At 34.4% G+C, this 12892-nt stretch overlaps 1 protein-coding gene across 1 annotated transcript in view; it reads left to right on the top strand.

The window, feature by feature from the left end:
• Positions 1–3847, top strand: part of LOC142333337 (pickpocket protein 28-like) — a 45648-nt gene extending 41801 nt beyond the window's left edge. Inside the window, exons 7-8 of the mRNA XM_075380359.1 lie at positions 1654–1727; positions 3678–3847. Of these exons, the coding sequence (XP_075236474.1) occupies positions 1654–1727; positions 3678–3847 (244 nt within the window). The remainder of the gene's footprint in view (positions 1–1653; positions 1728–3677) is intronic.
• The last annotated feature ends 9045 nt before the right edge of the window (positions 3848–12892 follow it).

The raw sequence follows: 12892 nt of genomic DNA, 5'->3' as shown, positions 1-12892 counted from the left end.
CTCTTGAGTAACCTTTAAAACTAAATTAAATTACATGGAATGGAGTGCAAAGTTGGCAGGAGTCTATTACTCCCTACTTTATCGCAGAACCTGGACAGAGTCCCTTGCTGCTGGATCTTTCTAATCGGGCTTGTTTTTTTAAAAGGTTATTTTTTAATCTCGGATCTAATTTTTCAAGTTTTGTCTATTATTATTTTAGTGAATTTAAGACGGATTTAATTGCATTCCAATCCGTTGTTAAACCAGCGTTATCGAACCCATTTCATGGGCCGACCGCGGAAGGCTAGGCTTATAAAGCCTGTCCTTCCGACGTAATTCCCCTTCAGACCGTCCACTGAAGTCCTTTCGGTGCTAACTCTTTAATAGGCTAGCAGGAATACGCCACAACGAGGCACTAGCTATAAGGAGGGAGCAATGTGTCCCCTTTTCCGGAGGAGTCGCAATTGCTGGGTTATTTTATCTTACTGTAAGTTTAACTTACAGATGGTGATACCTATTCTCGATCGCGGTTTTGGGGCGGCGATTTTCTGGAAAGAAGTAAACAGTAATTATTCTCTCCACGTAATTATTAACCTTCAGACACGCGTGTGTCTGAGAAGGGGTTGGGGGGACCGCGTGGCCGCAGTGAAGAAACCATTTGTTTTTGTGGTGGCTGTTGGCATCTGCAACAAAAGAAGCAGAACACACACACGACAGAAAAAAAAAAAAAAAAAAAAAAAATTTAATTTTTACTTTCCTTTCGACTGGCAGGATGAGACGGCACGACGCGTCGTTCCACATCCACGTTTCTCCCGTTTCTGAAACAAGAGAAACAGAACAAAACACACGCGAGAAAAAAAAAATTTTTTTTAGACCGCGTTTTTGTTTTGTGCGCGACTTACCGTATTTGAAGTCTTCAAACTATATAACTCGCGGCAGTACGTACAGCCGAAGAATGAGTAGCTTAGTTGCCAGTGGGTACGGGCTGGCACTGTTCAGCACTGGGTATAGCGAGGCTCTGGCGGCCTTAGCCCTCCGGGTCGCATAATTTACATGTTCACCGAAGGTAAGCCGCCTGTCCAACACCACCCCCAGGTACTTAACTGTTTTCTCAAAAGGGATTTTCTCCCCTGAGATTTCCAGCTCTCTCGTCGGTTTTCGTGTCTTGCATGTGAACATCACGGCCACCGATTTTTCACCGTTGACCCTGATTGTCCACATGTCGAGCCACGGTTCCACTAAGTCCAGCTGCCTTTGGAGCCTCCGGACCGCGTAATCCACATTTGCGGATTCGTAGAAATATGCCGTGTCGTCTGCGTAAAGGGCCGTTTTGACCCCTTCCGACAGCGGCATATCGTTCACGTACAAAGTGTACAAGAACGGGGAAAGTACTGTTCCTTGGGGGACCCCAGCGGCTATTTCTCTGGTGGAGGAAATCGTTTCCCCTACGCGCACGACAAAATGTCGGTCTAGCAGATATATAAATTACAATGCGACTGCTGTTCTTTTATAAAAGATATTCAGCAGTACTGCCAATTCTCCAGGTTTATCAACATTTTTTCAAAATTTCCCATTGCTCTGGGACCTTCCGTTTTTTTATCATTATTCTGTTTTACATATTATTAGTAATTTAAAAGAAAATGATAACAAATCATATATTTTTGTTTTATTTAGGGACAACGTCGGTCGTGTATCAATATTTTCAGCTGTCGGAAGTTTCCTTGGTGTCAAAAGACATAAAAATACAAGTATATATGAATTTATAGGTAAGATTATAAATAAATTTAACATAGATTTACAAAAAAAATATTATCGTTAATTGTTTTTAAATTTTGTTCTCATTAATCTGCAGTTATTTTGTTAACTATAGTGCCAGATTAATCATGTACCTGCAGATCTTCATTCGTACATAAAAATTAGGATTAGCGTTAAAATTATTTTTAAAAATATTATAATTTTCTTATATATCAATTTAAATAATAAATTTAATTATTTACTTTAAAACAACGAGAAACCTAAAAATACGCAAACTCCAGATTTAAAAGATTAAATCTTTAATGAATAACAAAACTTTTGGAGAGGATTGGATAGTAATAGAAATGCTGAAGCGAGCGATGAATTACGCTCCAAATTGGAAACCATTATAAAAGAAATCTTGGAAAAAGAGAAAATCCCGACAGAATGAAAAAACGCGTTAATACATTCCATCTTTAAAAAGGAAATAAAACAGATAATAATTACAGATAGATCTCAGTTCTACCGGTTCGTATAAAATTCTGTCCAAAAGCTTGCTAAACAGAGTACAGCTAATAATAGAAAAAGAGATAAGCGAATATCAAGGAGAATTTAAACCCGGAACAAATAATTAATTTAAAAAAAATTTTACCAGAAAATTAGAAACCCAAAATTACGAGGTGTGTGAGAAAAATAATGAGATTGGTAACACTACGAGCGACCTGGCAACGCTGTGAAGGGATGAACAAACCGGTCTATGCTAGACCGGTTTGTTCATCCCTTCCGCATGCTCAGTACGAGTTTCAACTCCGTTCAGCTAACACAATATTTTTGACAGCGCCGTAGATTTCCGTATATTACCATAGATCTAAAATTATTGTACCTACTAGACACATCTGTTTTCTTTTTTTGTAACATTTTCTTCTTAGTTTTCGTCGGTTTTGTTATTAATAAGAGTCGATATGTTTAAATATTTATTTGTTTTCTGTTGACATTATTTACATCAATCTTCTTATAATTAAATTTTCTACAATTTATGTTTAAAAAATGTATGATTTATCGGCAATTTAACAAACGTTATTGTACGTCAAATGTAAAAAATATTTTTTCTGACCCTATTTTTGGCGTTTTACACGGGATATGTTAGAAACTAAGAGAGATACAGTTCTGGGACCTATTTTTTTCGATTTCCCAGCTCAAAAACCGTAAGAAACAATCGAATTTTCCCCTTAATTGACCTTTTCAGAATTTGAGAAAGCCTTAATTTACCAGGAGGAACTGAAAGTCGGGTGAAATCTTTCACTCTGTATAACTCGCTAACGAAGCGTTTTTGGACCTATGTTTATATGAACTTTTTTCTTATTTTTAGCCTCTAGAATGTGTTGTCAAAGTATATTGCTCTATACTCCTGAATCACTCTGTATATATATATATATATATATAGCGTAGGACACCTCTCGATAACGTAAGTATTCCAACGCGAGGTCATACATTTAAATCGGTCCAGCTGTTGAGCTGTTACGATGGAACAGACATACACACATATACCATAAATATATTACATTCCTTTTTGGGAGTTCATGTAAAAATGTGAAATTTTCTGGAATTTTCTATATTTTCGTTCTATTTCTTCGTAAATACATATTTATTATCGTCATGCATAAAATAATTAAAAAATAATTGATTCAAAATAATCAATGGTGTAAATAATTTTGCGATGTCGTTTTGATCGAAGGTTTACCACAGTTTCCTTTGATTTATCAAGGCAAATATTAAGGAAGTTTCTTTCTTTTGATTTTTATTCATGAAGTCTTATCAGATGAATATAATTTATTATTATGTACCGAGCAGAAAAACTAAACTATTTATTTAAAAGCATATATGAGGGTTTAAAATATAACAGTATTTTATTTTTAATTTATTTTATTTTATTATTTAATAATTGTTATATTTTAAAATTACAGGCAATTGCGGAGGATTATTAGGTATGTTACTTGGATTCAGTTTAATCAGCGCATTTGAAGTAATTTACTTTTTATCTGTACGTCCAATAAGTGATAAAATTGAGTTCAGAAAGAAAAACCAAATGAAATTAATTATAAAGAAAACACCGTGCATTATCTATTATGAATAATACAAAAAAACAGAAAAGTTTATTAGATAGAAACATAATAGCAGAAAATATACATTTTAAAAAATTAAATATCTTCTACTACTTTTATTTATTTAAAATATGTCTGGCGTAGAATGAAAATAATTTTTTCCTATTTTCATTTGTAGAATTAATGTAAAAAAATCAAGATGATTTTATAAATGATAAGATTATAATTTTTGTAAAAAAAAACAAATTTTTTTAAGTTACTACGGATTTTATCTAATAAAAATAGTTATAAATCAGATTAAAAAATTACATCTATTATCAGAATTCATAAAATTACAAAGTAAAATTTTAAAAATTATTAGATGTAATAATATTATTTATAACATTAAAAAAAGAGATAATTTTTAAATGTTAAAGACCCGAATTTGTTTTTTTTTAATTTAAAAAACCATTCTGTTTTTAAAAATTTTAAATCACTTTCTTGTAACATAATGGTTCTTTAACATCTAGAATGTTCTACATCTACTGTAAAATTGAAAAATGAGAAAAAAAAAGATATTTTTATCAACCATATCATAAAAGTATATATGAAATTATAACTAATTATTTTAAAATCTATTGTATAATAAACATTATTTTTTAAATTATAATAACATAATACAGACGTATAATAATTATATTAATATTTAAACAAAAAAAAAAAACAAACAAAAGCAGTCAAAACTACTTTAAAAAAGAGCTTTAGTAAAGGTACTTCCAATAAAATTGTATACGTGCTGCATTCTAGCGTATTTGATGTATACTTAAATGGAGCTGTAGTTTTCACTAAAGCATTAGTTTAAGCATTGTTTTAAATTTAGTGGCGACAACGTAGATGATTCAAATAAAATAAAGAATGGATTTTTATTTCTAATCCGTTTCCTATGAACCGATTCGCTTGAAAATTAATAGGGCTGATTCCCAATAGGTTTACATTATCCCACCAAGTTGCGTCAAAATCGGTTTAACTTTGCGTCCGGTAGAGAGCGGACGAAAAAATCTCATACATACAATGTAAATAAACATGGCCGGGCGCCGTGGATGTATTTTAAATTAACAAACTGCACAGTATAAAGTCACATATAAAGATTTTTTTTTTTAAATTTTTAAATATTTCAATTAATTATCATAACAATATATAAATATACAGATTTGAGCGGCCAATTATTTTCTATCGAGACTGATGAAGTCAATGAGGATTGTTTTCAAAATTTTGTCGGTGTTATCCCTTTAAAAAGCACTAATTTCAAATGGTGCTAGACATTTATTTAATGTATAATCTATCCACCATTTTGAAACCAGTACCCAGCAAGGAAATCGAACGGCGATGATGATGTTGATCAAACATATTTCTTTGTTCCAATTCGTTTTTCTTTCTTCATCTTCATGTAATTTTTCTTCTTGTATTTATAAATATTTTACACATTAACTGCAACAAAAAACAAATTAAAAAATATGTATTAATTAATATATACTTAATTATATATTATTTTCTTGGCATCATAGCACTATAATTATTTGCGAAATGGAAATTATTAGGAAAGTATTCAGAAGGAAAGAGGAAAGGATCAGACAAAAATGGGGTACAGGTTTTTTTACATTTCTCGACGTTTCTTGATCTAGAACTCCAAAAAAACAAAAAAAAAGTGAGGGGTAATGTCTCCGTATGTACGCATATACGTGTGTTGGCCTGTTTGAAACTTTATAATTTTTGCCTGCATAAACTGATTTTGATGAAATTTTGTATCGATTCGTGTATATGGGAAAATTTGTTTGTACAATTTTGGGATCAATTTTCTTAAAAATTTTACTGGTATAGAAATAACCAGTGCCAGGAAAATATTATACAACTATGTTATCAGATTTTTTTTAAATTTTAAATGACTGATAAATACGTATCAAGTACAAAACAAGAAATTGCTATAACATATATAAAATTTAATAAATAAATAACTAACTAACCATGCATAAAAAATCTTAACTAGAATTCTGTACAGAAAAATTGAGAGGAGAGTGGAAGAAGTGTTAGGAGAAGACCGATTTGGTTTCAGAAAAAGTATAGGGACAAGGGAAGCAATTTTAGGCCTCAGATTAACAGTAGAAGAAGATTATAGAAAAACAAACCGACATACATGGCATTTATAGACCTAGAAAAGGCATTCGATAACGTAGACTGGAATAAAATGTTCAGCATTTAAAAAAAAATTAGGGTTCAAATACAGAGATAGAAGAACGATTGCTAACATTTACAGGAACCAAACAGCAACAGTAATAATCGAAGAATATAAGAAAGAAGCCGTAATAAGAAAGGGAGTCCGACAAGGATGTTCCCTATCTCCGTTACTTTTTAATCTTTACATGGAACTAGCAGTTAATGATGTTAAAGAACAATTTAGATTCGGAGTAACAGTACAAGGTGAAAAGATAAAGATGCTACGATTTGCTGACGATATAGTAATTCTACGCAAGAACTATCGCATGAATATAAACAAGAACAAAAACGAAAGTAATGAAATGTAGTAGAAATAACGAAGATGGACCACTAAATGTGAAAATATGAAGAGAAAAGATTATGGAGGTAGAAGAATTTTGTTATTTAGGAAGTAGTATTACTAAAGAAGGACGAAGCAAGAGCGATATAAAATGCCGAATAGCACAAGCTAAACCAGCCTTCAGTAAGAAATATAACTTGTTTACATCAAAAATTAATTTAAACGTCAGGAAAAGATTTTTGAGAGTATACGTTTGGAGCGTTGCTTTATATGGAAGTGAAACTCGGACGATCGGAGTATTTGAGAAGAAAAGATTAGAAGCTTTTGAAATGCGGTGCTATAGGAGAATGTTAAAAATCAACAGGTGGATAAAGTGACAAATGAAGAGGTATTGCGGCAAATAGATGAAGAAAGAAGCATTTGGAAAAATATAGCTAAAAGAAGGGACAGACTTATTGGCCACATACTAAGGCATCCTAGAATAATCGCTTTAATATTAGAGGGTCAGGTAGAAGGAAAAGATTATACAGGCAGGCAACGTTTGGAATATGTAAAACAAATTGTTAGGGATGTAGGATGTAGGGGGTATACTGAAATGAAACGACTAGCACTAGATAGTGAATCTTGGAGAGCTGCATCAAACCGGTCAAATGACTGAAAACAAAAAATAATAAATAAATAAACTTTTATTTCTTAATTAATAAACTTTTATCACGTGCGAAATTAATTATTTTACTCAAATAATTTTCATATGCGCCACCTGAATTATTTTGTAGGTAATTTTATTTTCTCATTTACAGCGATAAGTTACTAAGGGAAGATGTACTGATCGGCCAAAATTTCGATGTCGGTCTTTTTGCGATTAAGCAGTTTTGAAGGGTTATAAAAACGAAATGGGGGTAATAAAAGAAAAAATGTTTTTATTTAATCAATTAGCAGTACATTAATTTTCCAAAATAATATCTTCAAGGTGGCGGCATTAAGAAGTAACAATACTGGAGACGATCTCTGAAGTACAGATAGTTCACGCATATCGCGAGGTATGAAATTAATTTCTTCAGTAATCCGCGCCCTTGGTATGAGGAGGATGTTTGTATCTAAAGAAAGAAATCCCAAATGCGCAAATAGGGTGACCGCACAGGATATCCCATCTCATTCCTAAGAGAGACCAAACGTCCGGGAAAATTTTCTCTAAAGATATTGTGTGAATTTCCGGTTGTGGGAGCTGTAGTCCCATCCTGTTGCAACCAGAAGGACCCCCGATTTCTATTCTTCAACAATTTCTTCCGATCTGGGCTGCAGAAAGTTTCCAACGTCGAGATGTAATGGAATGGAATGGAATGCAAAGTTGGCAGGAGTCTATTACTCCCTACTTTATCGCAGAACCTGGACAGAGTCCCTTGCTGCTGGATCTTTCTAATCGGGCTTGTTTTTAAAAGGGTTATTTTTTTAATCTCGGATCTAATTTTTCAAGTTTTGTCTATTATTATTTTAGTGAATTTAAGACGGATTTAATTGCATTCCAATCCGTTGTTAAACCAGCGTTATCGAACCCATTTCATGGGCCGACCGCGGAAGGCTAGGCTTATAAAGCCTGTCCTCCCGACGTAATTCCCCTTCAGACCGTCCACTGAAGTCCTTTCGGTGCTAACTCTTTAATAGGCTAGCAGGAATACGCCACAACGGGGCACTAGCTATAAGGAGGGAGCAATGTGTCCCCTTTTCCGGAGGAGTCGCAATTGCTGGGTTATTTTATCTTACTGTAAGTTTAACTTACAGATGGTGATACCTATTCGCGATCGCGGGTTTTTGGGGCGGCGATTTTCTGGAAAGAAGTAAACAGTAATTATTCTTTCCACGTAATTATTAACCTTCAGACACGCGTGTGTCTGAGAAGGGGTTGGGGGGACCGCGTGGCCGCAGTGAAGAAACCATTTGTTTTTGTGGTGGCTGTTGGCATCTGCAACAAAAGAAGCAGAACACACACACGAGAAAAAAAAAAAAAAAAAAAAAAAAAAAAAATTTAATTTTTACTTTCCTTTCGACTGGCAGGATGAGACGGCACGACGCGTCGTTCCACATCCACGTTTCTCCCGTTTCTGAAACTAGAGAAACAGAACAAAACACACGCGAGAAAAAGAAAAAAAAAAAAAAAGAAAAAAAAACCGCGTTTTTTCTTTTTTTTTTTTTTTTTTTTTTTTTAGACCGCGTTTTTGTTTTGTGCGCGACTTACCGTATTTGAAGTCTTCAAACTATATAACTCGCGAAAAAAAAAAAACTATTCACTCGCGACCCCGGAAACGCGTCTGACGCACTATTCCGTTTATGGCTCATGCGATATGGAGGCCCCTAAGCCTGGTTTGTCGATTTTCGGCTACCGCACCGCACCATCACAGTGGTTCGTCCAGTACGGCGTGAGGCCGCTTCCTTACAACTGTCGGAGGTGGGTCCTCTCTGCAGATGTCCCGAAGATGACTGTGTTCGGACACAGCCGCTCTCCCGAACAGTCTGCGCGCCTGCGCCACCCCCACCTCGGACACGGATTGAAATCTCGCATCAGATCGGAGAGTGGCGTTCCTGACGAACCACAGAGCTCCAAAGATCGTCCGCAACGCGATGTTTTGGACGGCCTCGATCTTCTTTTGAAGCGAGGAGCTCAACATTGCCCCCCATGCCGGGTAAGCATATGTTAGAATCGGCAGTACGTACAGCCGAAAAATGAGAAGCTTAGTTGCCAGTGGGTACGGGCTGGCACTGTTCAGCACTGGGTATAGTGAGGCTCTGGCGGCCTTAGCCCTCCGGGTCGCATAATTTACATGTTCGCCGAAGGTAAGCCGCCTGTCCAACACCACCCTCGAGATGTAACGTTCAGATTTAACAGTCACGGTCACGTCGTCTTTCTGAAATAAGTACGGGTCTGTCAAGCCAAATTACGATGCGGTAGATTTTAGGGGAATGCAGCGATCTTTCGTGATCAATTTGAGGATTATTTTCAGCCCGGTAGCAGAAATTTTATTTTTCACAGCCCCACTGAGGTAATAATATGTCTTATCGATACCGAAGAAAACTAGCTCGGGAGTGATCTGTACAAACGTTTGCGTACGCAGATTTTGACGATTAACGTAGTCTGCCGGGCTCAATTGTCGAGAAATTATTTTGAAGGAGTGTAAAAATAAATCGAAATACTGAATCCTTCTCAAATTGCGGTCTAACATCTCCGATGCAAAGATCGCTATAAAATGGTGGACAGGTACTTAGCATTCAGCGACCTAGGCGTGAAAGCTAATTACTGCCTAGACGAAATAAATTTTATATGGATGTCATTTTTAGTAGTTGACGGGGTGCGCCTTCCATTTTAACAAATATATGACAAGCGAGCGGTTGGGACAAGTAAGCCGGTGGTGTATGTCAGCGCGCTTATTCTACTCGCGCTGTTAGATAAGCTGTAAAAGCTATTTAGGATACTGTTCGCTAAACTGTTTCGACCGTTTGCGGCACAAACATTCGGGCGTACGCTTTTAGGGGGGCCGAATGGCGTGGTGGCAGGAGAAATGCCAAACAAACAGATCCCCAATGCAATAGCCTCCGATCAGAATGTCTTGCATATTTTCTGGTGTTCTGATGGCCTCCATCGGCCACGTGTACTTCGCTTTAGTATGCTACCGATTTCTTCCGACTGCCTAACCCAGAACCGAATTTTGTTCACATTAGGAACGCCATTATTGCGTGTAAAACTGAACTGTCATCGTAAAACTATTTGCGTCGCGATCGCAGATCGGTTGTTTGCAAAATACGCGCGCACAGCAAAGCTCCGATCCAGAAATGGGATCACAGACAGAACAGAGGGAGACCATTTGTACTTGCCTACCTCTCTATCACTGAAGCATTGACCTTCTCTAAATCGCTTAGTCGATTCTGCCGTACTATGTATATTCTGAAAGTTTTTTTCATTCTTCATGAATCATTCTGAATATATATAAAACGATCCAGTTGTGTTCTAACGGAAGAAAAACTGCTATTAATTAATATGTGGATATATATATATGTGTGTGTGTAAAATATCCACTGTTATGAATTAGTCATGTATACAGTGAAAAATAAAAAATACAATGGTACAGTATAATTACCCTCAAGCAATTACTTATCTACGTCCTCCATCTCTCCACATTCCTAAATCTGCAGACTTAGCGTATAAAATATTAATACAGAAAATTTTTATTTATTTTTTTACTTAAATAATTCTCATTTATTTTCATTATGATTTATTTTTTTATTCTTTCTGCAAAGTTTTAAGCTGATAAATACTATTTGTGATAAGCTGATAAATACTATTTAAATACTAATTTAAATTCATGAATTTAAATGTCAGGAAAAGATTTTTGAAAGTGTATGTTTGGAGTGTCGCTTTATATGGAAGTGAAACTTGGACGATCGGAGTATCTGAGAAGAAAAGATTAGAAGCTTTTGAAATGTGGTGCTATAGGAGAATGTTAAAAATCAGATGGGTGGATAAAGTGACAAATGAAGAGGTATTGGGGCAAATAGATGAAGAAAGTAGCATTTGGAAGAATATAGTTAAAAGAAGAAACAGACTTATAGGCCACATACTAAGGCATCCTGGAATAGTCGCTTTAATTTTGGAAGGACAGGTAGAAGGGAAAAATTGTGTAGGCAGGCCACGTTTGGAGTATGTAAAACAAATTGTTGGGGATGTAGGATGTAGAGGGTATACTGAAATGAAACGACTAGCACTAGATAGGGAATCTTGGAGAGCTGCATCAAACCAGTCAAATGACTGAAGACAAAAAAAAAAAAAAAAAAATACTATTTCTTATTTTTATTTTTTTAACATTCGATATATGATATTAATTTTTTTTTATCCAAAAAAAAAAATTGAAATTGGATATATTTTACAAAAGAAATGTCATAAATTTTTCACAATTAAAATTCATCATATTTTACTTCCTTGTACAAAGTAAAGGAAGATGATCAGGAAAGATTTCGGTTTCTAGATTTCAACGGAAAATCAATATTGACCATCCTTGAATCAATTTTGACTAGTTTCCGCATGTTTTCTGTACATGCATGTTGAAATTTTTGATTTAGAACTGTTGGAACATCTAGTCGTGCATCTCTTCTTTTCATTGCAATCGACTGAACCAAAATTTAAAAAAAAAGCTCAAAATTCAAAACAATTTGGATTTTTTACTTTTTCTTAACTGCAGTAATAAGCCCTCATTGAGAGTTTTTCAACGATATATCATAAACGGTACTTATTTTCATCGGTTCCAGAATTATAGCCAAATAAAATTTTAATTAATGAAATATTTTGATCTTACAAGGAGAAGTTACATCGGTTCAAATCAGACTTCATCTCCTTTTTTTAACTTTTTTTTTAATTTAAATATATCGATTTATTAATAATTAATCAAATTAATCTCTGATTGTAAATAAAATAACGATAAATAATAATCCAATAAAAAAAATAATAAATATGAAAAAATATCAGAAGTTATTAATGAAATAAAATTTTATGGAGTTTTCATGTTAAAAAAAAATGTGTTTATATAATTAAATAGGCGTACAAGGAAGTCATGTGGTATCCACATCAGTTTTTTGTCATATATCATTAACAGAAATTTGGATGAAAAATACTTAACATATAGAATAAAGAGTTAACTTATATCTGATACGAATCATAACGTATGTCACTCCCAAATATTTCATAATCGTTTTTAAAAAAAGAACGACAAACATAACATGTCAGGTTTAATAATAATTGAGAAAATAAGTTGTAAGTTATTCCGCCAAGCCGCATCAGCGTTATAAGATCACGAAAATGTAGGCGAAATTTAAACCTATAATTGACCACTAGTTCGCTCTGTTCACCGCTATAAATATCTGTACGGTAATCATAATTACTATCAGAGAAAGCAATTCTGTTTTATGTTTTAATACCCTTTTATGCTTCAGGTATTTATATGTGTCACAAATGAAAGAATGATAGATGGGTGTAAAACATAAAATATGTTATTGTAAACATTACGATAGGGTTTTTGTATTTTTCAAAAGGAAAATACTGTACTTCGGAAAATTCTCGGCTTGACGTAGAAATGACGCAAGTATAAGCAAACGGTTATGATATTTATCAAGTACATTTGTAAGTAAATGCATTGGGAAAATCATTGTGTAGTATGCTTTACAATTATGCGGTGCATTCTCTTTTTTCAGCGTTAGGTTGGTTGCACTGCGGGTTCGTTATAAGCCCAAGATATCGCACTTGCTACCCCTCGTAAAGGTGTAAGAAAAGAACTGCAAAGTAAGTGCGTTCAAGAACTGAAACCTAGAAATCATGCCAAAAGACTAAATTATTATCAACGATTTAAACATTATGGACCAAAATTCCATAGATATCCTCGGCATTACGCTTTTTCCCGGATTTTATCCGGGAGTGTATATAAAACCCTCCCGGAGAGAAGGGTTAATTACAAAATACACGACTGTATTGTACACGACTGTAACAAAATAATACTTTTGTTAATTCACA

Source organism: Lycorma delicatula, chromosome 12 (assembly GCF_047948215.1).
Source record: "Lycorma delicatula isolate Av1 chromosome 12, ASM4794821v1, whole genome shotgun sequence".
NCBI classification, from domain to species: domain Eukaryota; kingdom Metazoa; phylum Arthropoda; class Insecta; order Hemiptera; family Fulgoridae; genus Lycorma; species Lycorma delicatula.
The sequence above is the reverse complement of the archived record's forward strand: the minus strand, read 5'-3'. Positions and strand labels throughout refer to the sequence as shown.